The following is a 27,586-nucleotide window of genomic DNA, read 5'->3' as shown; positions in this document are numbered from 1 at the left end:
AGTGGTGCTGGAGAAACATTAATCTGCCGATGATGTATGTTCTCTGTACAACCAGATGACGAAGTCAGTAACCTGCCCTGAAGAGCTCGGTGGTCTTGCCTCTCAGGTGACTGTGGACTATGGACAGTTAGCGCAACAAGGACGTCTTGCTGCAGCCACTGCAGAGCCAGAGGAGGTGAGAAGCCATGCTCTCCATCCTGATGGGGATGTGGCGGAAATTTCATACTCGCACCAAAGATTTCATTCAACATGCCATATATATTTTTGCTATTGTGCTGCTAAAATATCAGCTTAAGTCTGCATTTTACACCAAAATTTGTTCGGATGTATTCGCTCACTCTCTGATCTGAGCGGATGTTTGCAGTTCTTTGATATGATCCCTCTTCCTTAAGGCTGCACCAACAATGTGAGATCAAACAGGAATATACCCCTGCGGCATCCATCTCTCTCAGCACCCACGTGCTCTGTACTTAAAGCTTTTTTGTGTATTCTACAGGACACCAATGTGTGGAAATATTGCACTAATAAGCACACAGCTCTTATCAATATCTTGTGTATAACAGGCTTCTGGAAACCCTGCTGGTTACCATAGCGACATTGTGCCTCTACAAGTCTAAAAGCCTATAGTGATGCTTGTAATGAAGTACCACCCACCCGTGAATTGCAGTCTGGAAATTAAAGGTGTAGTGCCAGTATTCCCTCTCTGAGGGTGCTTGAAATCATTTTTCATCCGCCCGCCGGATAAGGGATATGCCAGTTTAGGAGATCATCGCGATTGTGTAGTTTAGCGACTCTAATGAGAAGATGGATGAATTATGAGTTGATGCCTGGTTGTGCTGTCAGGTTGGCTTCCAGATAAAGACGCGGGTGCAAGAATTGGGCCATGGCTGTATCTACCTGGTACAGAAGGCTGGAGCCCTGCAGCTCAGCCCCACTGACAGCTTCTCCAAAAGGGAGCTCATCGAGTGTGCGCGTGCAGTCACCGAGAAGGTAAGCTATGTGGACAGCTACTGGTACAGCATCTTTAACTCATGCAGAGGGAAGTGTGTTTTTAAAATTATCTTGACTTTAAAGGAAGTCTATTTTTGCTGTCATAATTTGATATCTCTGTTGTTTGAAGGTTGGTAGAAACATCAACTCAGCATTAGCATTTTTATCAAAATGTATTTCATGCATTGCTCAGTACTGCTGCTGTGTATATAGAAATTTAAATAAAGTTATAAAGAACATAAGTCTTGGCAAGTGCAAGAGCAGCTCACTTGTGAGAATTTGTCTGGTATACTGTAACTGACACATGCTATGTATAATAATTTTTTGTAGCCTTGATGTTGAATTAGTATAGTGTTTGAAGAGGTTAGGTTTAATGTATCTTATTTAAAGTGGCAATAAGTGGCACTTAACTGTATTATTGTACCACTCATGAGAGCATGCTCTCCTGACCACCCCCACACTGTGTAGTTAACAATAATACAAATGTCTCCATGCTGTGACCCTGGCAGCTTGTAGCCCTGCTGCTCACGCATTTTCTCTCCACTCTGAGGCAACAATTTGATTCAAGGCTCACATCAAACTTGAATAATCTGTTGTGTCACACTTGCTGATATGTGACGGTTGTGCCTTGTTGAAATGTACCTCTCAGGGTTTTCCATTTGTTTATGAAGGATGAGCAGACAGAAGTCTTCAAGGGAATTGTGTGATTTTCAGTGTCAGGCTCATTGATTTAATGTGATTGTGCAGCAGACTCTGATTTAATGCACGTTTAACCGTGCTCTTTTCTCTTACTCGCAGCTTCCTCGTTTAATCCAAATCCTTCATGTCTACCACTCTAAGCATTGGCAACATCACTCACCCAGTCTATAAAAGGCTCTGCCAGCACCTTATAGAAGGGAAAAAAGCTGCCGTTTAATCATTGAACATGCACAATGCATATATAAACTTGAGTTACTTTTACCCATTTTACACCCTTGAAAACAGCACATTTGAAGGACTTTCTGTACATTTAATACAATACTTCACACGTTCCAGGTGTCCTTGGTACTGTCAGCACTGCAAGCGGGAAACAAAGGCACCCAGGCCTGTATCACAGCAGCCAGTGCTGTTTCTGGAATTATTGCTGACCTGGACACCACCATCATGTTCGCCTCTGCTGGAACACTGAACCCTGAAAATGAAGAGTCTTTTGCTGACCACAGGTGCAGCGACCTCAACACAAACAATACAAGCAGGCCAAGATATGGTGCTAAATAAAAACTTCCTATCACTAAAAAGAAGCAATTGTTGAGATTTTAAAAAGGCACAATAGATTTACAGTTTTTTGAAAGTGTAACATGTTTTTTGTTTAAATTTACTCAGTGTATTGAGATTTCAGTTGCTAGGCTGTTACACTGCTCCCCAAACTCCCTACTCTAGAGCTCGCGTTTTCTTTTGATGACTTGCTCAGGAGACGTGCAGTTTGCCAGTAAAACTGAATACTCAACATGCGTCTCATATAATGAATAAAAATTGAAAACTGTCTTTACAAAACAAACATTTTGATCAGAACAGCAGAAACAGCTTCCCCTCATATTGCTGGTACTTGAGTGCGACAGTGGAGCAGATTGTGACACAATGTGTCCCATCCCACAGGGAAAGCATCTTAAAGACCGCCAAGGCACTGGTAGAGGACACCAAGCTGCTGGTTGCTGGAGCTGCATCCAGCCAGGAGAAACTGGCCCAGGCTGCCCAGTCTTCAGCCAAGACTATCACTCAGCTCACTGAGGTGGTCAAGCTGGGAGCAACCAGCATGGGCTCTGAGGACCCTGAGACACAGGTGATGAACATCTACAATATGCCTGCACTAAAGAATGTCTAATACAGCTACCGATGTTGGGGCTGTGTGCGTCACAGCTGCATGCTTTTATTTCCTAAAAGATTGAGATCTTTAACAAAAGCTCAGTTATTACCTTTTGTTCTCTCAGCTGCATGGAGCTTTGACGTGCTATTATAACCCATTATCCTCATTCTCTTCCCTAATATTAGTCATCTGCAATGAATGTCTTCTATCTTTCTGTACACTCCATGTTAGATTCTCTGATTAATTGTAGTTTCATCTGATACACATTGCGCCTCTCCTCTCCCCTGTGTGTTTGCCTCTATCTGTGCCCGACACCAAGTCTGAAGTATCATGACTAGGTGGGAGTGATAAGGGCTGCAGTGTTAAATCCGCTCCCCAGGGCACAACTGATAAACCCATACTCTGACCATTGTGCCGTATTGATCCTCGCTCTATCTCCTCAGGTGGTTCTGATAAACGCGGTGCGGGATGTGGCCAAGGCTCTGGCCGAACTCATCAGTGCCACCAAATGTGCCGCCGGCAAACCAGCTGACGATCCGTCCATGTATCAGCTGAAGAGCGCTGCCAAGGTAAAGGAATAAAGCACCCAAACACACCGTCATAGCTGTGTATTGATGACAACGATGCAAGTCTCCAGTTTATTGTTCAGCTGATGCTCCCTCACTGAAAGGGTACAGCTGAAGATACTGTATATGTTCTGCAAATGCTCTCTCGGTATTATGTCTGTCTAGTTTGATGTATCGATTAACAATGCAAAGAAGGATATGACAGTTCTTATCAGGCCTTCACTTTTTCAGTCATATCTGTGGGACCAGACCCATCAGTGAGATATATAGCGTGCATGCATTCGTCTGTGTCAGAGGAAAAGTTGATGTGCTTTACTGAGAACTATCTGTAGCAGCAAGATTTCTGTATTGTGACTGCTAGAAGTATAACAGTGTAGAGTCTTTGCATCTGCCTCAATATGAAGACCTTAAACCAAAACTCTGTCCTCAGCTCATGAAGGATTCTTACCCCAGGAAACAAAAATATGCAATAGATGGTGTATGTGTAGAGTACAGAAATAGCAGTAGGAAGGAAATGAGAAAGTAAAATATATAACATTGTTTGCAAGACATAATTTTTTAAGTAAAGGTTAAAAGATGCATGTTTGTGCCAAAGACTAGTTCAGAGAAAATATCTTAAACAGTTCCCAGGCCAACCTCATATGTACAAAAGATGAAAGAGTTGTCATTTTACTCTTGATGCTCCTGCATGTCACAGCTGCCAACTGCTGGAGAACAAAAACTACAGGTCAGATTTTTTTGCATGTAACCTTGATGCAGCTGTGGTCACCACAATGAATCTACCAAAATCAAAGTATTGAATTGGAACCAGACCTTCTGATGCGTCCAACCCGGTTCAAAGAGATTTGTTTTGAAAAACTTGTGCAAACACTTCGGTTAGTGCATACATTATTATTTATTTAACTCTCATGCTAACCACAGGGTGTACCCCTAACCGTTGCATAGGGCTTTCTTGTGTTTTCTCATCGAAATAGAATTAGGGCCACCCATGGACTTGGGCATGTTGACAGATTGTTTCTGTTCCTCCAACATATGGTGACCTCCAAATGGGACCCTCTCAAACTCCTGGTGATCATGTTTCTCAAATTCCAAGCCTAATAATGTGCACTTGGCTGAATGTGGCACACACCGATCAGAATGTGTCACCATGAGTCTGCGAAATTTTATTATATTTTTTCATTCTTTGTGTCAATAAATAAACTGAATTACCAGTAATAAACCATCATGCTTTAATTTGAAACGCATCACTCAGTGTTCTGTTTCTGTTGCAGCAGATGTCCTTAGTTTTCATTAGATAAGCACCTTCGACACTATTATTCACTGTAAAGGAATCAGTGAGGAGGAAAGCAGAAATAATTTTGCAATCCAATGCTTTGTCACTGAGGAGAAAGAGCGCCACCTCCTGGTTTGACTGTGAGCCTCATTACTGCTCTCTTTATTTGGCAGGTCATGGTGACCAACGTGACGTCTCTTCTAAAAACAGTGAAGGCAGTGGAGGATGAAGCAACTCGTGGGACGAGGGCACTGGAGGCCACCATTGAGTGCATCAAGCAGGAGCTGACAGTAAGAGCGCCTGACAGGCCAAACCACTTCTTTATGGCCTATTGGGAGTCAAATGATGAGACGCAGCCTCTCTGCAAAGCTGGCCCAAAGAGGGTCAGGGATATCTATGTCTATTATTCTGAACAAAACAGGGGAGCTTTTTGTTCTTTTTTCCTTTATTATCTGTCCAGCTCCTTTCCTCCTCCTTCCCTCTCAAGCCCCTGCAGGTTTCCCACAGCTCTTATCAGGCTCTGGGTAGCAGACACAGCCAGAGTGAGAAAGGAAGAAGATTTCAAGAGCTTGTTTTTTGTAACATACTGCTAATCCTTATCAGAGGACCTCCAGCCTGAGAGGAGGCTGTACCACGGGCTTCAGGCCAAGCCAAATTGTGCACATAACTCCTAATTACACTGCTACCTGTATCAACATCTTCTGTCCACGTCACCCTTTTATAGTTTCTACTGCTGCACAAGGTCCACATGCGCTTCTTCATTTCCTCTTTGAGTATGTGTCTGTGTGTATTATTTTTATCCGAGCCTCATGCCAATATCCAACCACCTGTGCTTGTTGGTCATCATCTTGTCAGGTGTTCCAGTCCAAGGACGTCCCAGACAAGGCCACCTCACCTGAAGAGTTTACCCGCATGACAAAGGGCATCACCGTAGCAACAGCCAAGGCAGTGGCCGCAGGCAACTCGGCTCAGCAGGAGGATGTGATCGCCACTGCCAACCTGAGCCGCAAAGCCATCTCTGATATGCTGACTACCTGCAAGGTGCTAATCCACAACCGTCCTGCCAACACAGGCCTCACACAGACAGCACCAGGCTGCTGGGAAACATGTGAGGCCTGCCTGCTGAGAGCAGATAATACAGAGTCTAGTGTACTTTATGGCTGCTCCCGCTGGTGGTGACTCAGGACTCAGTCACTTTTCAAAATTCTGCAGTGAAGCGTCAGTCAGGGTGTCCTTCAGCGACCGCAGAGCACTTTTAGCAACACAAAAATGAATAGAAGGCAGATTATTGTTTTCTCTGGGTTTTAGAATCAAGGAGTCTTGGTTTGAGTTTTTTATTAGCTGAGAGTTTTATTGGTGATTGGCACTAGATAATGTACATATGCAGAGAAAACTTATCGTAAGGCTTTTCCTGACCTCACATAGTACGTTTTCACTTTCATATCAAAAAACTAATAGTACAAACAACTAAGTAGAAACAATTTTTTAGTGTCTTAAATTGAACGTAGTTTTTTCACTCTTACAGCAAGCAGCTTTCCACCCTGAAGTGAGTGAGGAATTAAAGAGCAAGGCCCTGCAGTATGGCTCAGAGTGTACCACCGGATACATCAACCTTCTGGAGCAAGTGCTGCAGGTTGGAATGAAGCTTGTCTCGTAAATAAAGGATGGGAGTGATTTATGTGTGTGTGTCTGGTTATGGATGGGTGGTTCATGCTATTTACTATCTCTAAGTGAAGTTTATCAGGCCTTAGGTACGAGACTAAATCCGTTTCTGCCTCCCGCTTCTTATCCTGTCATTGAATTAATTGCAGCTTTGCCGTTAATTAATTGCTAAAGAAAAGTCTCTTGAATGACTAACATTCTATAGCATGAATAACAGGACTAAACATCTGAAATTGTTAACAATGTCTGTGCAAGCACATTCATATATAATGACTTAAGGATACTGAGTGATAGAAATGTATTGTCTTTTGCCACTGTGTACACCGACAGCAAAATTAATTAAATCCTGAGCACCTTGTTGAATACATTTGCATATTAATGAGCAAAACTTATTTTCAGGAAATTCCTTAATTCATAAAATCACTCCCCGTGTGTAATGTGAAGACAAGGGTGTCCACATGTAGCAATTTGCAAGTTAATGCATTAAGTATCGTAATTACTTATCTCATTTGCATAATTAGCTGTGGGTTCATCCCATTGATTCTGGCAGGACATTATGCAGCCAAAGTACCCATTGTTATATATAATTTGTGTTTTTCTTCATGGACAATAAAGAGTGTTGTTGCTGCTTTGCCAATTAATGAGTTGCACCAGTAACAAAACACCCAACAAGAAAACAAAACCGAAGCTGGCTTTCGGAAGCGAGTGCAGACTCTTCCAGCGAGTCACTTATTATTAGTGTCCGCTCAGTCAGTTATTAGTGCTGCTGAGGTATTTCGGCTGGAAACGTGCAGAAACATGTTTTGGTCAGGCGTCATGTTTGCTTTCTGACTCATCATTTACATTATTTTCACTTTTGCTTCCTGTGTGTGACTGTGCACATGCTGGATTCCTGTGTTTCCAGGTGCTGCAGAAGCCAACACCGGAGCAGAAGCAGCAGCTGGCTGTACACTCAAAGCATGTGGCGGCGTGTGTGACAGAGCTCGTCCAGACAGCTGAGGCCATGAAAGGTGAGGCCACACACACACACACACACACACACACACACACACACACACACACACACACACACACACACACACACACACACTACTGATCACACAACAAACACAAGCACGACTTAGGCTTGGCAACCTTTAGTTACCGGTGACCCCACTCTTACTAATGTCAGCGTTTTATGGGTGATTTCAATGAAAGTTATGTATACTTAGCATTCAAAGAGTTTGTTGTACTCAGTGAGACAATATTATGCTATTTTATTGGGAAAAAGTAATTTTATAGATGCTTTTGTGCAGTCCAAAAATGTTGTTGCTGCAGATTTAAATTTTAAAACGATCTGTTATAGGCCCAGCAGTGTAAAACTGGCAAAGTAGAGTACATTGAATTTGAAGCATGGGGACTCTCACTAGGAGCCAACTCAATTTGATAAAATGTAAAAAACCATGACAGGATTGTGGAGATCTTAGAGATTAGTCAAAGGAGCCCTAATCCTCTTGTGAATAAATAATATTATAGCGCTAGTGAGTAAAGCCAGCAGACCTGTCTGTGTCCCTAATAAAGATTGGTCATGAAAATCACTTTAGAATATTGAATCGTACCATCGAGTGATTGCCCTGCAAAGAGTTTCAAATTAAGCTCTGTAGGATGGTTATGACACAAACATACTAGAGTGTTTCCTCTCGATGTTGCACTGCTGCATCTGACAGCCGTAATAGATTGTGTTTGGATGAGAATTAGATTTCAGTGTATAGCCTGAGACACAGCGGGGCTATCCACTTCACCTCTCTAATGTCCCATGTGCTCTCTCCCTCTCTTTCCCCTGCTCTTTCCTTGCTGCCTCAGATGGAGGTAAGTGGGATATGGTGTGTTTTGTTCCTCCAGATCACCTTTCATAGAGTCAGAAGGGGGTAGAGAGTAGACGGCTCCGAGTGGGGGTGCAGAACAGATTTCCCCAGAGCTCAACATAATCTATGAAAACATCATTCCATCTGCTTTACCAAGCTGTTCCCAAAAAGCTCCATTTTATGGGCACTTAAAAACCTATAAAAAGACAATGATCCATCAAATGTGCTTTTTGTCTAACTTCAGTTTATCTTATTTGACTTTGAGACATTACTGTCACAATGCAAACAATTCTTGGGAGTGTGCACAAAAGTTGATGAATGTTTGATATAGAAAATTTGTTTGAAGCATAATCAGGACTCTTCTTATGTAAAACAAGATGTCATCTCCAGTCTATTTGTCCCAGTGTTTATTTTGTTTGTGTGTGCTAATCGATGTCCGGTTATGTGTTGATCCAGGATCAGAATATGTGGACCCCGAGGACCCAACGGTCATCGCTGAGACTGAACTCCTCGGAGCAGCAGCGTCCATTGAAGCAGCAGCCAAGAAACTAGAGCAGCTGAAACCCAGAGCTAAGCCCAAGGTAGAAGTCCCCCTCTCAACCCTTTCCACCCACACAAACCCACGCACAGCTTTCTGCCATTAATCAGCGGGGAGACAATGTGGGGCGTAGGTAGGAAAAGGTGACACTGACTTTGAAGTAGAATCATCTTTTTCAGTAACTGAGCTGCTATCGTGACATCATTAAAAGGAGAAAATGATTCTCTGCTACACACTTTGTTGACTCAGACAGCCGGTCCAGTGAGCAAACTTTCTTCAAAGATACTTCTGGACATTGTTTTGAGTTGCATTGCCAGGAGACGCAATTACACTGCTGGGTCTTCAAGCTTATGTTGGAATGAGTTCAAATGTGTGCTGACCTGTTGTAAGTCTTTCTGAAAGAGAGATTCTTTGTCTTATTGAACTTGTTTCCTTTGTTTTATTGCAGTGTTCTTCATTTCTAAACTAAACTGAGGGAGGCTTTTCAGCCTGCTATTCATCCCCCCCTTACACACATGGTATTGCCTGAAAAAACAGAACAACTTCGACACATAATGTGCTAAAAGAACAGAGAACATAGGCGATAAGTGATAGTTAAAGTGCTTTTGTACAGTAAAATAATGTTGTGTTGCTCTGTATGCAATACAGGATTGTGCTTGTGGTGTGCTCTGCATGATTGTGTTGTTTGTTTATCTGTCTCTGGAGACTGGATAGTTGGATCCTACTGCTCTTCCTTCTGTGACTCTAGCGCTTTCCCCCTTTTCTGTACTTCCTGTTCGTGTGATTCTCAGTTCAACCCTCTGTCTGTGTGATATGAGCAAACATGTATTTAGGTTACCCCCAGTCCTAACAAAGACCATATAATGCTCTGTCTCATACTGTAATTCCACAGCTACAGACTGCATTTATGAGGACCTTTGTGTTCATGAAAAGGGATTAGAGGGTGAAAGGCTTTACCTCTTTAGATGTCACTGTCTCCCTCTAGTGATCGAACAGGAAGCAACCCTTACCATTTAAAGGCAGAATAACACTGGGTTTTACTAATTTGTGTAAGGAGGGGTGAGATTATATTCATGACCAGTGCTCATATAAATATAAAATTGTAAGATCTGAACTTAGAGACAAAATTTCTGGAAAAGACCAAGACGTTGTTTTTTTTTTGTACCTTTTGCATCTTAAAGTCTACGTATTAGTCAGTTGAAGAGCGCTATGTATGATTCTTTAAACATGTGTTAATGTTTTACTCTGATTTTTTTATTTTATTTTTTGCTGAGTAAACCACATATAATTCTCAGTAGCATTAAGCAGCACTGAAGTCTGTACAATAGCCCACAGATTCAAACAGATGTTTACTTTTTGTTTGAAACAGCTTGGATTCTCCTCCTTCCTCCCCTTTACTCCCGCACCTCTCTGCTCCTTCCCTCCTACCCTATAAGGAGGGGAGGCTCTCCTGCTCCCAGCATGCATCCTTGTCCCTTCACCCCCTTCCTAAGCCCATTGTAGACCTGGAAGCCTTCTCTGCAGGGCTCTGTCTGATATGTTTGATATATTAGGTTGTTATTCAGTCCAACTATATATCAAACATATTCCTACAGTGTCCCGCCCTGTCTCCAGCCACGGTGTGCCTTATGTGTTTATGGAGGTCTGTGGTCAATCACATGCTGTTGACTGCAAATGCAGAGATGGCGTTTGTTAAATGTCCCTGAGGTCTTCAGCTGCTTTTTAGTTCAGCTGTGGGAAATGGACCATCACATCTAGATGCTGTTCTGTTGTCTTTTAAAATTTATATTTTTCAATTCTGCTTTATGTCAAAGACAAAATTGAACATTATAGGTTCTCTGGCTTATAGAGGATGCTGAGGTCACTTCCTTTTTTTTTGTTTTTTGTGGGATTTTTAAGGTTTAGGAAGCTGTGTGGGAGATTACATTCTTCAATAATAATACAAACCTAGCACTTGGGGATGTTTTATAAGCTGATTACAAAATAATATACATACATTCTGTTACTTTTCTATGAATAAAGTATTTTGCATTTGTCCTCCCCCATCCTTCCCCAGCAGTGTAGACTGAGGTCTGATTGCAGTTTATTCCACAGTATTAATAATCTTTTCTGTAGTTTTCAATCTAAGTTAATATGTGGCTCTCCTCCCAGCAGGCAGATGAGACGCTGGATTTTGAGGAGCAGATCTTAGAAGCAGCCAAGTCCATCGCTGCAGCAACCAGTGCTCTAGTTAAATCTGCATCTGCAGCTCAGAGAGAACTGGTGGCACAAGGCAAGGTCAGTCTACACACCCTCAGACACTTATGCACTTGAATATGCAGTTGTATTACAACAGTGCAATATAATGTTTGCATTTTTTTCTTTTTACTCTGTTGCAGGTTGGATCCAATCTAGCCAATGCAGTAGATGATGGCCAGTGGTCACAAGGTCTCATATCAGCTGTAAGTTGTTTTATGAACTCAAAATTAAACCCTAATTTTAAACAAAATAAAATAAATGAGTAAACCCATCACTATAGCATTGCATTGCTTGTTGTAGGCACGTATGGTAGCAGCAGCCACCAGTAACCTGTGCGAGGCAGCTAATGCTTCAGTGCAGGGCCACGCCAGTGAGGAGAAGCTCATCTCCTCAGCCAAACAGGTCGCAGCTTCCACAGCTCAGCTGCTGGTGGCCTGCAAGGTGAAGGCAGACCAGGATTCTGAGCCATGAGGAGACTGCAGGTAACAATGAGGCATCGTTTCAGTTCTTCAACAGACACATAATGAATCATGTGCGTGCTAACTTTGACAATGTCTTTGCAAAGGCTGCTGGTAATGCCGTGAAGCGAGCTTCAGACAATCTTGTCAAGGCGGCTCAGAAAGCAGCATTTGACAAGAATGAGGATGACAGCGTCGTGGTAAAGACCAAATTCGTCGGGAATAGCGCAGGTGAGACAAAATCCTGGGAGAATGTTTGTATTAGGCCTGGAAATGAATCATTCCTACTGCGTGTCGTGACCTTTTCACTGACTGTTACTGAATGTTTGCACCTCTCGCTGATGTGCCAAAATGCCACAGTTGTTTTTCTGAAGCTGTGATGAGCTGCTGTGGATAAACAGCCCATCAGCTTTGTTTCAATGCTGTTTACCTGCTTTGCTAGACATTCATAGCTGCAAACGTCACATCTCTTGAAGACTTTTAACGTTTTTCTGTTACAGCAGATAATTTGCTTCCTTTTCATCTTTGAAAAACGAAAAAGGAAATATCAACAGTAATGACGCTGTCTTTATTATCTTTTTTTTTACTCTGGCATTGCCACAAGAAGTTTCTGGGTCCCTGTCTCCGTCAGACGTGAGCTCCAGCTGGGCTTCAACTTGTCACTGTTTTTCCATTTTACCAGGAATGCTTACTGCGTCATTGATGTCTGATCATTTTCATAACTAGGGGGCTGTCTCATTTAATTAAAAATTCACTATTCCTACTACTGCCAATAATTTTTATGTGAAAACAACTGGCACAAAGACAATGTGAGGATTTCTGTGATTCCTCTGTAAATCGCTGTGTTAAAAATTATAACCTTCACAAAAATGAGGATTATATTTTCTGCAAAAAGTCACAGAACGAATGTAAAACATTTTGGTTGTTTTGGCTCCATACTCCTGAATACTGGAATCGAAGTGAAATTGCAATTCTTGAGATTTAAATCGTTGCGATCTTCACACGGCATTCTGAGAGAACATTGTGAGAATGGCAGCTCTGGCTTTTACGCTACCCCCGTGTTTGGTGGCTTTTCACCATTTGGTCTTAAAACTAGAGTCTGCAGGATTGTTGAAACAGCAGTCGTAAGCTGCATTTTAAAAGAATACAACTGAAAAACACACACACCCTGCCCTCAGGGTTCCTCCACAGTCACTCATCGAAAACACATTGACGTGCACTGCTGAGTACAGCTGGAGGATGAATCCATGCAGAGAGAGAGGTGGTGGGGGAGCAGAGCATTGTGCATTCAATCAACATCATGCCTCACCCCACGCATAAAGTAAACCGGATAATTACATGTGCAACAGAAAATGAGCAACTATGCCTTCACTTTTCAGAACCCTTTGGCTGACAAGCTTAGACACACCATACTGATGTTTACTCGGATTTGAACCTCTGCTTTATCCAAATTATCTAGGTCGTACCCTCTGCTACCAATTCTGTATGTTTCTTGTTTTGTGTAGCAGCACAAGATGCTGCAGGTTTAGACATAACTGTAAAATGTAGCTGCTCTGTGTCTGTCATTCTTGTGCTTTGTGCTCAGTCGTTACACAATGTGAATCAACAATGAGTGTATTTTACAGATCGGCTGCCACAGGTAATAGATTTTATTTCTTGTTATTATCAGAGCTCTTGATTTCTTACTGCTGTGTCATTTATATAGATATTTAAAATGTTCTTTAAATCTAGTCGTTTGGTATACACAGTTTTTTTTTTTTTTTTAATTGAAGGTTGCAGGGGAATAATGGAGCCTATTCCATCTGACACAGGCTGACAGGTCACCCGTCCATCACAGAACTCTTCAGATATTATTGACCATGGTTAGCTGCTGCTGGGTCATGGTTCATAGATATTTCTTCACATCTGCAGAGCATTTCTAAAATTTCCTAAATCTGACTGGCAGGCCGCTATTACTAGTTAACTGACAGTTTATTAGCTATGAAGCTTACACTTTCTTCTAAAAATATTTTGTGTGCTTGTTTACATGCCTCTTTTTCAACCCCGCATCCCTAAAACTTCTGCTCATTTTTATTTACACATTTTTTAATTAATGTAGGCTTCGTTTTTGTGTCTAGTCTGTCATCTCATGCCTGGAGTTAACCAGCTTTACAGACTATGAGCTCGGCTACAGCTGCAGGCTATTTGGTTTCTTCACATCAAGTTATCCACAAGAATTGGGGAAGTGAGGAGCAAAAGGTACATTTTCTGTCAGCTGCTCTTGTTCTCCTCAGATCATTGCAGCTCAGGAAGAGATGCTGAGGAAGGAGCGAGAGTTGGAGGACTCGCAAAAAACTGGCTCAGATCCGACAGCAGCAGTACAGTTCCTGCCCAGCGAGCTGAGAGAGGATGAGGGCTGATGGACCGGGCAGACGAGGATGTGTGGTGCACTGATTAGACCCTCACGTCCACGGGGAGACATTGCCGATGTACTTATTGGCTGCTTTGCTCTCATATAACCGAGTACTATACAGCGCACTTGAAACAGGCCTGTTTGGTGAGAGAAACAAGTGCCTGTGCTCTGTAGTGTATTTGTTGCGAGTGTGTGTGCGTGTGTGTGATGTGTGTATGTATTTGTCAGTGAATGGCATTGACATTCAGACTTAAATATGATGAAGGTTCTTACTATAAGCAAGTGGAGACAGTTTTGATTAAGTGTTATGATATCATTGCTTTGTGGGTATTACTGCATCATGAGCCATTACTGACTGTTACAATCATGAATCAAAGATGTTACAAATGCAGAAATCCTCTATAAGTCCGCTGAATGTTCTGTAATTGTTGAAGGTTTAGAGCCAATAGGAATGAACAGATATCTCTGCCACTGGCAGAACGAATCTAAGGGTCCGTAGGTTTGTAGTTGTTAAAAAAAAAACTTAAAGAATAAATAAAAAAGGCAGGAAGGCGATGCCTCATTTCACCACCGGCTTGCATGCACCATAATGTCTACACATATCAATGAAGCCTACTAACCAATAGAGTAGTATAAAGTGGAAAGGCACTTGTATTTTACTAAAAATGTGAACTTGGGGTTTGCTATTAAACTGGCAAACTTTTAAATCAATTGATTTTGATTAAAGTTTTTCAGCTTGATGCCAACAATGAGGGATTCTGATTGGTGTGAATGACACAGAGCACTGGCCAGCACTCGCTATAAAGATGTTTATTCTTGACCAATGTTGAAACAAGTTGTTCTTATAAGAGAACAAGTGTTATTCAGAGAATCTGGACTATACGTGACCAAATATGTCTTGCTGCTTGTACATTATCTCACCCCACCAGTTCTTCTCTCACATACACAGAGCTGTGTAAGGAATATATGTTTACATTATTTGTCATGTTGTTCTCGTCGTGTTTCATTCCCTCCGCCCTCTAGACTGGCCACGTTTTGGTTCGGATGCTCGCTGTACTGTACACAGACACATCCAGTTTATTTCTCCACCAGTCACTGCCCCGTCTTTGTAAAGTCATATCACTTCAGGCTGTCTGTCTATAGCATATATTACACTGAATATTCTAGCAAGAATATAATGAGAGTCTGCTCTGTTATTGGTTTGAAGATTAGTCGTGTGCGGTGATACTGGGCTTTGGGCTCGTGAATGAAATGAGCGTACATTATGCTCTGAAGATGCTCATAACTTTATGCACTGAAGAAGACAATTTAAAAACTTCTGTTAAATTAAATGCTGGACATTGTCCTCACAAACTACAAGGAAATAGCTCCATGCTCTGATTGAGCAGACTGTTAAACTGTTTTTTTTTTTCCTTTTCATTTGGTGTAATAACGTATGATATATTTGAAATTTTCAGCAGCTCATCTCCTCAGTGTGTCCATGCCAGTGTCTGGTCTGCATTGCGTACTAGTGCCTTACTTGAGTCTGCATGTGAGCAGCTGAAGATTCAGGCTGGGTGGGAGCCTGAGCTTGTCCTCTCTGGATCAGAACATTATGCCAGTCTAATCCCTATTGGGGTCTTAATAAACAAGTCCTTGCCATACAGTTAATGCCTTGGCTGGTGCCCCCTACCCTGCAACAATGTTCTAATGCTGATTATCAAAAGGGCGTCTGTGGATACCTTAGGATTTAGAGACTAACACTAGACTGCATTCGATGAGCATGTGACAATTTGTGTCTGATGTTGAGAAATTGTTGAAATTCATTATGCAAGTCCCTCTTAAATGTTGAATTAAACTTCCTTGTTTCAATGTCTAACCACTATAAAAAAATACTAAGTTTTTATCAGTAGATGTAATACTACCCTAAAATATATTGTCCAACTGATTTGTCCGAGTATTAACGGAAATAGAAAAAGTTACTAGCTCTGTTATGAATAGGTGTTGTGCTTTCTTTAACAGACCGCATTAGTTTTATGATTTGATGCTGTATGTATAATATTTATCTGTTCACAAAAGTATTTTTTGTATTCACCAAAAATAAAGCATTTCAAACAACCAGTACTATCAATATTGTTATGTTCTTTTACATAAGAATGCATGTTAGTTGTCAAAAGAGAAAGAATATCATAGAAGTTGATTCTACTGTAGTATTCGCCCAGATAAGGAGAAACTGTAGGTCACATACAGGCAAAATTATGTTTATGAATTCCTACAAGGTGATTGTATTTAATCTTTTAGAACCCCATAAAGTACCAAAAACATTTTTTAAAAGACAAGTCGAGTATAAAAAAAGGCTCTTGCATTCTTGCCAGCAGATGTCAGTGTTATCCTTCATAGTTCAGGCAGAGGGTCAGGGGATGTTTGGAGAAATATGTTCTAGTGGAAGGATTGGCAAAGTTAGCAAGACCAAATATGGACATAGTGGATGCACTTTTTTTCCCTTTGCTTTCACAGACCAGACCTTGAAGTATGCAGTGATCCCCATTTAGATGCGTTGGTCAAGAATGAGACTTCACCGTGATTTTCTGCATTTTTTTGCTACATTTTCATAGTAAAACATTTTTAGGGGTATTAAGAAGTAGCCACATGTTTGAAGACTCTTGATTTACTGATAGTTAATCAGGCTTGAACCTTTATTTTTTACTGATTTCATGCTGAAGCTGATCCTCCTGTGTCGGCAGCATCTGAACACAGAGAAGGTAAAGGATGGTTAAAGGTGGCCAGTACATATAATGAACACCATATTAGGCTGTCTGAGTGTTTTGGTCTCATGCAAGGCCAGGCCACACAGTGGGAGACGGGAAACTGAAGCCATGTGTTAAAGAGCGAGTGTCTAACTACTAGTCACTGTCTCTCTGTCTCCCTATTCCTCCTTTCAGTCCTGGGGAGCAGCAGGATGTTTGTCTGGTTAGGTTTGACATTTGCACAGAGCTATCAAATCTCAGCAGATTTATAAGGTAAAGTAGAGGCATGATCTGGTTGAGTTCTTCCTCTTATTGTCCCTTCACCTTCTGCCTATCATCAAGCTTTGAAAAAGGTCACACTTTTACAGATTTCTACAAAATTTCAGTTTGGCACAAGAAGCACCAGTGTCAGCATGATGGTTTCAATTAAAAGTAAAAGTATTTGAAAAGTTGTACTTTCTCATTCAAGCATTTCTCTCTCTTTGTTGACATTAAAGGAACCCCATGTCACATGTTTATTTTCTGCACATGGGCTCCAGAATGCACCTTGTTCGGCGCAAAGGTTTGATGCATGCTCCATTACAACCCGTGGCATGTGTCATTAACCTCTTCCAAACCACACAGACTCTTTGGTGGGTCCTATTGTTACAAAGTCATGTGGAGCACATTTAGAACCTCTTCAACTTTCATTTTCTAACTTTTCAAAAAAGATGCAAAAAAAGCACAAAACTCCAAATAAAAGTGATGATCGATGTGTGCAGCATTTTCAATTGAAATAAATTATGTAGACAGAAAAATGACCATTTTGCTTTGAGTATTTCTCTTAATTTGCTAAATGAAGCATTAGAACCTGATAGCAGCTCATGTCACATACAGTAATCCTTCGCACCCAGCAGTGTAAATCTCTGGCATCCATAATGTCTTGTATTTGCTGCGTTGGAAAGTTTGTTTTGAAGTCACTGTGGCTAGTGCCATGCCTAATCCCGCACAGCCTGCAGTCATTTAGTGCAGGCTTTGTTCACGCTCAGTTCTCAAAAACGAAGCCACGCTAACCCCGTGGCTAAGCCAAATGCTCTGGGTCAACTCTCCACTTTCCATTATTTGGGAACTAATCTACAGTGTATTTAAACCAAATCAGAGCAACACAACGAATGCACTTGACTGACACTAATTTATACATTTTCCAGTCACAGTAACAGGCATAGTACTTTATGCTGTTATACTATTCAGGAATGGAATCATGGCTTGTGGTAAGAGGAGCTTTAGTGAAATTGACAGTTGCCCCATTGGAAAGTTATATAGCAAGTTGTTAATAATAATCCTTGAAAATTCACTGTTTGTCAGCTTCTCAATTTTGTCAGAGCACAAAGAGAGAGGGAAACAGCCCCTGCTAAGCCAAAATATCTGCTTTAGAGAAAAGTGATGAAGGAGGGAGTGAGGTTTGGAAAAAAATGCACATCAGGAAAGGCTTTTGGGGTTTTGGGCAGGGCCATTTGTCCAAAGTGTCCTGTTCATTTTTTTTCTTCCCTTGTTGTTCACAGACAAATCATCCAACCTGACAGTGTCTTTCTCTGGTCCTTGTCAGGAAAAATAGAGTCTGTGAACAAAAAGTTAAAATCTGGTATTAAATCTGTAGGAAATGTAAGGGATTTCCCCATCCCGTTGGTCTTTGTGGACAAGCTTTCCAAGCACACCTGCCCTTCAAAAATTTAATGAAAGCTTCCAGAAATCCTTTTTTTTTGGTCTTCAAAACCAAATTGAGACTGCCCCTACAAACAATTTCAGTACAAGAAATGCCGAAGAAAGGGGCTTTTATCAGTTTTCAGCAGCCATGTCAGGCCAAAAACAAAAAATCCAGACTGCTCAAGCTGATAAAACAGTGGAAAGCAGCATTGTTTATAGATTGAATGGCTGTTTGGCTTCGGCCCATTTTGTCTGGAGGTTTCACATGGTCCAGAATCCAAAGATGGTATGTTGGAGTGAAGGAAGAAGGTACTTAACAAACTGTTCCTTCTAGATATTCCCATGCGGCTGCTTTTCTTATCTTTGATAGCTCTGTTTTATCATTTTACTTTTCAACCCCCTGTATCCGAAGATGATGACTATTATGTCTTTAACCAGCTACTGTGTTTGTCTGTGTACAGGTTTGGCCTTCAGGGATTCTGCTAGTGCAAAGTGTACATGTAGTGGTTGAACTTCAATGTAAACACGCTTGCACTGTGTTGGCAATTAATGGTCTGAAATGACTGAAGAAAAGCAACTCTGTGGAATATAGCTGTGAATTACACCATGGTTTTACTTAAGTGAGTGAGGTCATTGTGCTAGAGGATGCTGTTGTTTAGGTGTACTGACATACCATCTTCTCTGCCTGCCTCGGAGAAGCAGTGATCCCTAACATAAAACCAAGAAACAGCAACTGATGGATCTAAAAGAGCATTTTACTCAAGTCTGGAGCACATGACTATTTTAGGTCATCACTGGGGTTCTCCCAGCAGGAGGGCTGCATAATTTGTCTACTGCAGAACCTTTTGCTTTAATGAGAGTAGTAAACAGAGTCAGTCAAGGATGACTTCTGTGCTTTCATAACTTGGAACTGGTTATTGTCAGTGTGTGTTGTGATTTTTTCACACTTAGAACTCACTTACAGTAATATTACTCAAAATGATGTAGTGGTTGAGTTTCATAAATTCTGACAGAAATGATTTCTAAGTTACCCGGGACCAATCCAGAGGCGGTTCATATGCTTTCTGTGCTTTAACTGCTCCGCCACATGTCATTAAAGTGGTATTTTAGTGTCCAAATAACAGGAAGTAATCTAATTTTCTAGCTCTTATGTGATGCTACAGAAGACAGAATTCACCAGTTTCTAACAAATAGCATGTGGGAGGTGTTTTTATGGGAAGTAGGTGGGTTAGATAGTCACAGTCACTTCGAGATGGTCCATCCTCTGCTGAGTGACAATCTTTCTCCTTTCGTCATCATGTAAGGAAGGCTCAGTATTTCTCAGTCAGCAATGACAGCAGGGCTATATTGGGACTGAGCTGAGACTTAAAACTTGGCCGCTAATTTTGGACAACTCCACAAGCAACATCAGGAATAACTATTAAATGATATCGTCTGACTCCAAACACGTTCTTCCAGTGTCAAGTTTTTCTTAGTGCCTGATTTCTCTCGGTTTGTCTCATTCCTGCAACAGTGCTGAGAGTGAGCAGTGGAACAGAGGAACTGACTGTCCCAGACTGTGCTGCCGAATGGAACTGATCTGCAGAGTCTCCTGGGATTTAAGCTGTCTAGAATGTAATGTAACACGCATCCATCCAAACCCATCTGTCTTAATAAGGAAACTTTGCTTAACACTCGTTAGATGACAGGCCACATTTCTGCAGAGAAGAAAAAAAAAGTCCTTGGCTGCTTTTCTTCTCTCAATCCTGCGGCCTCCCCACCCTGCGTTAAAGCTGAATAAATACCCGCTCCGCTTCATGCTCAGCAGATTTTCTCAGCACTGACGCCAAATTTCATGAGATGATTTGGTGTGAGGTCGACTAAAATGACTGATCCGTGTGACTTTATTCATACTACTACGTCTGACATGGACAGTTTGCCTGCGCGATCTTTCTCTGCAGTATTTAATGAGCCCACAACTCAGCCAATTAACTCCTGTCACTGTTTTTCTTAATTAGTACTTAAGCACAATTTTAAGATGTCCGTTATTGCTTTGTTACCACTTCATATTCCAACTTTTTGCAACACTACATTAATTTTACAACTGTAGTTACTAGTTCTTCGTCATATTGACATTTCACACAAAAAATGTTTGCTGTCTATTTCCACTTTTCAAATAAAATGCAGTTCCTTAAATAGCCACTTGAGACAGGCTCCAAAAGCAAATCAGTCCTCATAGACCCTCATGTTAAAATGCCCAACTTTACAGCAGAAATAAACATATGTACAACCTGGTACAAAAAGCTGTTTGGTCTCTATACTTCATTTCTCTATTTATAAAAACTATGCAGGAGGTGAACTGTGATATAAATTACCCATTTAAATTGTATTAAAGCTTAAATATAAGCACAATAAAGGAATTACCAGTTTGAGTAACAGGTGTACCGGATAGTCTATTGCCCAGAGATGATTGCCTAAGCTGCCCCAGAGCCACTCTTGCACGTCTTTGTTTGAGTTTGTTTGAAGATCTCTCAAAGGAGTTGTCATTTACTGTAATTCTTCAGCCAAGCCAGGTAAAGGAAGAGGTGCCTTTGCCATCTTTGAAAGCTGAGAGATGCTGTAAACATCTTTAGTTTGTCCAGAAACAGAACCATTTTAGCTATAGTTGTTTTATCCTTCGGAGGATCAAGGAGGAGCTGGGACCAGTTGTACAAAACATCTTAAGTTAAGGTTTTTCTTAAAGTCTGGCTCGAGGTTTTATTAAAATAAAAACAAAAAAAACTTCATTCTTTTCCTCAAAATGTTCTTAAAATGTTCTCTTAAAAAATTAAGGGTTTCTCCTTATCTTATGCTTTGAGAATCTCTTAAAGTAAGATAAATAGTTGCACAAAAGGCCAGCAACCAAAGTATTAAAAACAAACTTAATGAACATCTGACTCCATCTTAACCACAACATGTCTCAGTTCATGATGAAAAAATAAAGAAACTGAATGTTTCTAGACTTTAATTTATTTTCATTGCAATGTCTTCCAACATTCTTTATTTTCTTTTTGCTGCAATTTGTGAATCATATTTATTATTTTGTATGTCTTTTCATTCATTATTTTCTTCAAGAAGTATACATTTCTCCTATGTCTAATTTGGTATTCTTGTTGTCTTTCCTTCTGCCACTTCTTTTTAAACTTTATATAGACCAACTGCAATGCTAATAAGGGAAGTAATAACAGCTAGCATAATTGTGAGTGTGAGCAAGGAAATGCCTAACTTGAATGTAATGGTTAGTGTTCATTTATATGGTAAAGTCCTGCACTCCAGCTTTAAGCAGGATTTTAAATGTAAAATTTACTCCCAATGGAGCATTTTTACATTAACATAATGGTTCTTTGGTTATTTTAACTCTAAGGATTTACCACTGGTTTTTCCCATTCTTTTGACAGCAGTTGTCTTCAGACAGCCTCAGAGCATAATTACCCACTTATCGTACTGTACATTGTTATCTCAGACATCTGATGCCCCAGAGCAGGAACTAACCAGACCACACCAGATGACTGTCTATTTATTCTCATGACTGTGCACTCAGTTGTTTAATGTCTGACTATGCACAACTGTTTTATCTAGATCCCTAGCTGCTGAGCGAGTCTTAGCCTGGCAGGAAAACCGTCATGGCATCTGATCAAACATGGGGCTAAAGACAGGCTTTAGTATAAGAATGCAGGTGCCGCAAAGCTGCGGGTTCCTGTGGCATTCCTCACTGCAAAGAAACCACTGTGACCCAGTCACAGTGAACACAGCCTGCAAATTTTCAAACAGCCTCTCTGAACCACACTGGAATGTCTCATCAACATAGATTCTCACACACACTTCACATTATGGCTTTTCTTCAGTCAAGCTATGGTCAATTTGGGGTCTGGAACTCATAAACATGATATGAACCCTGCTTAAAGTTTTTTTCCATCCTGAAATGGTAATTGTAAGTATTTTGTTGAGAATAACTCTCCCTTAAGTGATTTTTTTTTAGTTATGAAAACATGCAATAAGAAACATTTGTATTTAGCGATTAGAAATACAGGGGAACAATGTTAACACCACAGGCTTTCAGCATCCTCCTGTTCTTGCGACTGTTTCATCCCCCAGTGCCAGAGAGCTCTGACAGCCAGGCTGTAACAGGGAGAACAGTGGCTGCACTGGAAGTGCATACCAAGAAGTTTTACAGCCCTGAGGAATGGAAAGAAATATTGAGTATGCCTTTGGACCTCACAAAAGCCCCCGCAAGTTAGCCCTCTCCTCTGTCTACCTCGCTTACACCAGAGGGCCCATATATGGACACATATATGAAAGATTTTCCCTCTGTGTGCAAACACGGAAACTTCTAGCCCTGTGACTTGAGGGGCAAAGTTTGAAGGCAAATATTTGAAGAGCTATCCTCAAGATACTGAGAAGCTGTGAACAGAGATCTGAAATTAGTAGAGTCAGAAAACAATAATTGGCATATAAGCGGGTGAAGATATTAGCATTCACACAGCAGTGGACAGACAGCATTTAAGTCAATAATCCCTGTAGGAAGAGTTTCTGAACTCCTTATCTGGAACTGGGAGAAGTTCAAACCGCATGTAAACAATAATTTACTGCACATCCCTTTTGGCTTGCCCTTCCGTACACAAATAAACAAGAAGTGCAAATAAGTGTTGTTTTCCTTAACCGAAGAGAGCTTTGTAATGCTGAATGTCCAACACATTGACTTTTTTTTGTTCCAGTATTCGTGCTATGACATGTCTGGCCTTCTGAGAATTTAATTTTATAGTAGTATTGTATTATGGCATCTCGCATGTGTGTGAAATGAATCGTGACAGTTTCCCCCAAATGCTGGCCTCCCCCCATTTTAAGTCGGGGCTGACTGAGCAGCATCAGATATTGCTGACAATCTCGCTTCGCTGTGTGTCCCCATCTGAGGGGGGAACACAAACAAACTGTCTGGGAGGAGCCCTGCAGAGGCCACAAATATTCCTCCATTATGACTTCTACCCACATTTGTGTTTGCAGTACTGGAAGATTTAACTTGTGGTGTTTTTTTCTCCATAGTTGAGCTTGTTTTGTCTCAGTAGGTCACAGAGGCTTTCTTAGTGGCACTGAGGCTTTTCTGGAAACTATCTACAACTAAACTTCAAAAGAATAATTATCCAATTTTTAAAAAAATGCTTTTTAAATATCCATATCATCAAATATCACTGTTTATTACCGACCATATTTCTTACTTTTCTCTCTTAAGTCAGTTACAGCATAACTCAGAGGCTGTTAAACTAAAAATTTTGTGCCCCATTCATGGCCAAGAAGAGATATATTACAGGTCTGCCTAAGAGATGACAGATCCTTTCATTTAACAGCAGCTACTTTTACTGTAGTAAAATCTTGGCAGCCGAAGAAAGCTGCCTATCTTCAATGGCGCACCTGCAGCTGAAATAGTTGACCTTCATTCTTACGGAATTTGCCTCGTCAAATTACTAAGGACGGGAGTGGTGAAAATTGTGAATTTTTATCAGGTTGTGTTGTACTTCCAGTTCCTCATTAGCTAAACAGAAAGTTAAATGGAATTAAGACGGACTGTGGGATAATTCTGGGAGATTTACACCCTTAGCGACAGATTTATCACCACACAGAACGATGCAAGTCAAAGTGTCACAACCTTATTGCCACTATCCATCAAGTAAAATACTGTGGCTGTTTCTGTCTCTCTCCTGGTTGTGGTTAGAAGTCCACCTGTGCTTGCTAATATACCAGTTTGAATCTTACGACTACCAGTATATGTCAGTGGAACATTACTGTGAATAAACCCATCGTCAATAGGGCATGGGCCAGGCTTGGGTTACAGCTTGGGTTGCACCCTCCCCGTACCCCCTCTCCAGTTTTGCTATGCTAAATGACTATGCCCCTGCATGGAGCTATCTAATCACAGGGGTACCGTCCCAAAGAGCTAAGATGTTTTCTCTATATATATCTGCACGATGTCTGCAGAAACCTTAAGATGGTATTTGACAAGGAGCCTGCCAGCACTGTACTTCTGAGTTTAACTCCATGGCTCAACATGGAGGAAGAGCCGCCCTCAAAACGTCCCCACAGCTCTGTATCTATTGCAATCGGTAAAATATCGCAGGAAAATAACCTTTTGTGTGTTGGAACATTATAGCTTCACATGAAATGACGTAGCCTTGGTAAAAGGCCAACAGTTTAGAATGTTTTCCTGGTAGAACTTTCCATTCTGTGCATCAGACAGGCATCATGTCCGAGCCGAAACAGAGATAGACACATACTTTCTCTAATGTAGTAACATTTAAGCCACGACTGAACCTTAAATGTCTCTCCCAAGGGTGCTCTTATCCAAACATGATTTCAGGCACAACAGCCAAGTAAAGCTCAGCTCCTCCCTAAGCGGCGTCTGAGGCGAACCGGACATTCCATATACATAGTGGGTTGTCACTGTGGCCTGACAGATTAACTAATGCAGTGTTATAGTATAAGAATTTGTAGTGGCATTAAAGCACTTTGAAAGTCTGCCCTTTGTCATTTAAATGGAAAAAGAGGACAAACTGTGATATTGCCTTATGTTTAGAGTTAAAAAAACTGAAAGCCTGAGATTTTTTTCTGCAGTTGTTGTCGACTTCCAGATTTGAAAGTGAAATCTGATTTCTATTCTCCCAGCTTTTTACCCCTTTTTACATCTATATTTACTCACAGTCTCCCTTTAAATACTTCTGCAGCCCCACAGTCACCATATACTTTAATATGATTCTCTGTGTCATCATTTTTACAGCCTTGTTTATAGCCGTGTCTGCCATAAAAACTACCACATGGTGAAAAGTAAAGATTATGACAGCATAGTGGATGTAAATATGAATTCTGTTCCTTGCTGCACCTGTCCACTCAGCTGTCGCCTCATGTAGACAACTGAATCATGATACAGGGGCATGATCAGAATTCCAGCATGTCAGAGTATCTCAGATTCGCCCAGAAAACGGGTAACAGTTACCTGAAAGGAAGTCGGTTTTTGACAGTCAGAGAAACTGTGAACACTGAATTCCTCATTCTCTGAAACTGGACTACTTTAGCTCAGCTGTTTCCACCTTTTAGAATGAATATTAAGATTTCTGTCTCTAGAATCAACTCATGCATTCACTGTTTTCAGCACAAACTATGTGACAGATGAAAGTATATCAAGAGTACAATCCCAAATATTTCATGCTCATGTTTCTACAAGTTCCGTATTTAAAATTTGATGTATTTTCACAGTTTAGTCCTACTTTAAATGGTACAGAAAGTACATGGTAGGACATACGCTTACGCTTGTTTCAAATGCTTGCATCGGCACTTCTGGTAGGAGGAATTTAAAAGGCTTGAGAAACCGATTAATTTTTTTTCCAAAGAGCACAAAATTATATGTCTAGGTCTTTTTTTCCTTCTTCTTCTTCAGCAGCCATGAAAAAGCATGGCGTTGTGGTGGCTTTCTTATGAGCCTTAAGCCTTAAATATTGAAAGAGCTTTTGGTTTTCTCATAATACGTAAATGAAAGAAACCCTGACTATAATTTATATCCTCTTGCTCTGTCTTCATGTGATAGTACCTGTAGTTTTCCAGTGGAATTTACTTTGGAACACAGTATCTTTTCAATAATATCTGGACTTCAATCAAAACAACTGGACCCTGGGTTATTTTTACAGTGCCAATATGTTAAAGAAAAACGTCATAGGGGAGCTTCTTTTCATTCCCAGAATGCCACAGGGAATCCAGCATGGCATTCAAATTAAGGTTTAGGATCATTAAGATCACATTGCAAATCCGGAAGAACAAAGATTTTACTTTCAGTGGAAAACAGTGTAAAAATACTGTCAGTATGCAGTATTTAATCGAGAAATATTTACAGCCATATATATGTTTATTATAGTATATATTGCATGCAAAATATACACATTTGAAGCACATGATGTAAATTCATATGCACACTTTAAGCATTACATAAAGAAAATTACTTAATTCAGTAACACAATTTTGGTTGACTCAGAAAACACTTCAAAGCTCTCTATATGTGTGTTAAGTTTAAACTGTCTTTCACTCATAGGCAAATTGAGAAACAGAGATGTGACCAGATGTGTTACCTGCAACTGATTTTGATCCACAGCAAGAGAAAAGAAAGCACTGCCCATCACAATTATACAAGAGGCAGTCTGTTAAGACATGGGCTGGCCCTAGATTATCAAAATGCTTTTTTCTATTACTGTGCCTGTCAGTCTCCTCCTAAAATAAAGCCAGAACGAGCAGGAGAAAAACAAAGCACTATAATGAGGAAATTGTAAACACCATTCCTGGTCTCGTCATTCTCTACTGCTGTCACATTTTACTTCCTATTAAGTAAAGCCTGGAGAAACCTATTTAACTTTAAAGCACGAGCGACTCTGCCAGGCGTAGCAACAATAATCTATAAAACACACCAAAGCCTGAGGAGGACGAGGATTATTTTAAGAGACATATCTAATACCATCAGACCTTGGGCTCTTGGCACAGCATGTCGGATCCATATTACAGACCAAGGCAGGTGCATGAAAGCGAAGGCGATCCTAAAAATATCCTTAAGGATCTTTGTGGAGGCTGGAAGACACTTGGGGTGTCCTCAGTCACAGCAGCAAAGTGTGCTTAAACTTTTCATGGGGTCAGTGCAGAGGGATTTTTCTAATAATTAACTTGGATTTAAAAAAGACAAAACATGTTGCACAGAATATAGTGCACTCTTACTTTTTCATGATTTATTAAAAGTGCTAATAAAAACACAGCATAAATGATATATTCTGCTTTAGTAGTTTGAAAAACAGTTAACACTTCTCAAATGGCAAACCAGTGAGTAAGTCAGCTGTTGTAATTGTATAAAACACATCCTGCCAGGATGCTGCGCTGCCACAGGCACATGGCACATCAACAGTTTACTGGGGGGATATCCGATACATTATCAGGTAAACACTTGTTGAGCCCCACAGACTGTGAACAATGCCTCTAGGGCTTGCTTGGCTTACCGAAAGCATCTCCTCTCATACAACACACTTCGCCTCGAGCCACTACAACTTAACCCAGGGGAACACCCACCCAAACACACTCAGACAGAGATAAAGAGACACCAGTGGCTGCAAGTGGGCAAAAGCTTGATCAGACTGTTAGTGCAGCTGACTGTGGTCCCACTTAGAGCCTGTCTGAGGGCAAAAGGAGACATGGGTGAACATGTGAAATGATCAGAAACACTTTCAGTGAATACTAGAAAGCCAGCAAAAACAAGAGCCACAAAAGTCAAGGTGATAACACACACTTCAAGTCGAGGAGAGGTTGTGAGATGTGCTAATTCGGTTAAAAAGCTCTTCAC

At 40.9% G+C, this 27,586-nt stretch overlaps 1 protein-coding gene across 1 annotated transcript in view; it reads left to right on the top strand.

Moving 5' to 3' along the window:
• Window positions 1-12,396, top strand: part of tln2b (talin 2b) — an 83,160-nt gene extending 70,764 nt beyond the window's left edge. Inside the window, 15 exon segments of the mRNA XM_051952413.1 lie at window positions 56-175; window positions 844-990; window positions 2,026-2,192; window positions 2,626-2,809; window positions 3,277-3,402; window positions 4,846-4,962; window positions 5,528-5,713; window positions 6,198-6,305; window positions 7,239-7,344; window positions 8,635-8,759; window positions 10,868-10,993; window positions 11,095-11,157; window positions 11,255-11,417; window positions 11,420-11,436; window positions 11,520-12,396. Coding sequence (XP_051808373.1) covers window positions 56-175; window positions 844-990; window positions 2,026-2,192; window positions 2,626-2,809; window positions 3,277-3,402; window positions 4,846-4,962; window positions 5,528-5,713; window positions 6,198-6,305; window positions 7,239-7,344; window positions 8,635-8,759; window positions 10,868-10,993; window positions 11,095-11,157; window positions 11,255-11,417; window positions 11,420-11,436; window positions 11,520-11,792 — 2,028 coding nt within the window. The 3' untranslated portion in view covers window positions 11,793-12,396.
• Window positions 12,397-27,586: the final 15,190 nt, after the last annotated feature.

This window comes from Acanthochromis polyacanthus, chromosome 8, assembly GCF_021347895.1.
Source record: "Acanthochromis polyacanthus isolate Apoly-LR-REF ecotype Palm Island chromosome 8, KAUST_Apoly_ChrSc, whole genome shotgun sequence".
In the NCBI taxonomy this organism is placed as follows: Eukaryota; Metazoa; Chordata; class Actinopteri; family Pomacentridae; genus Acanthochromis; species Acanthochromis polyacanthus.
This window is presented reverse-complemented; position numbering and strand designations above follow the sequence as displayed.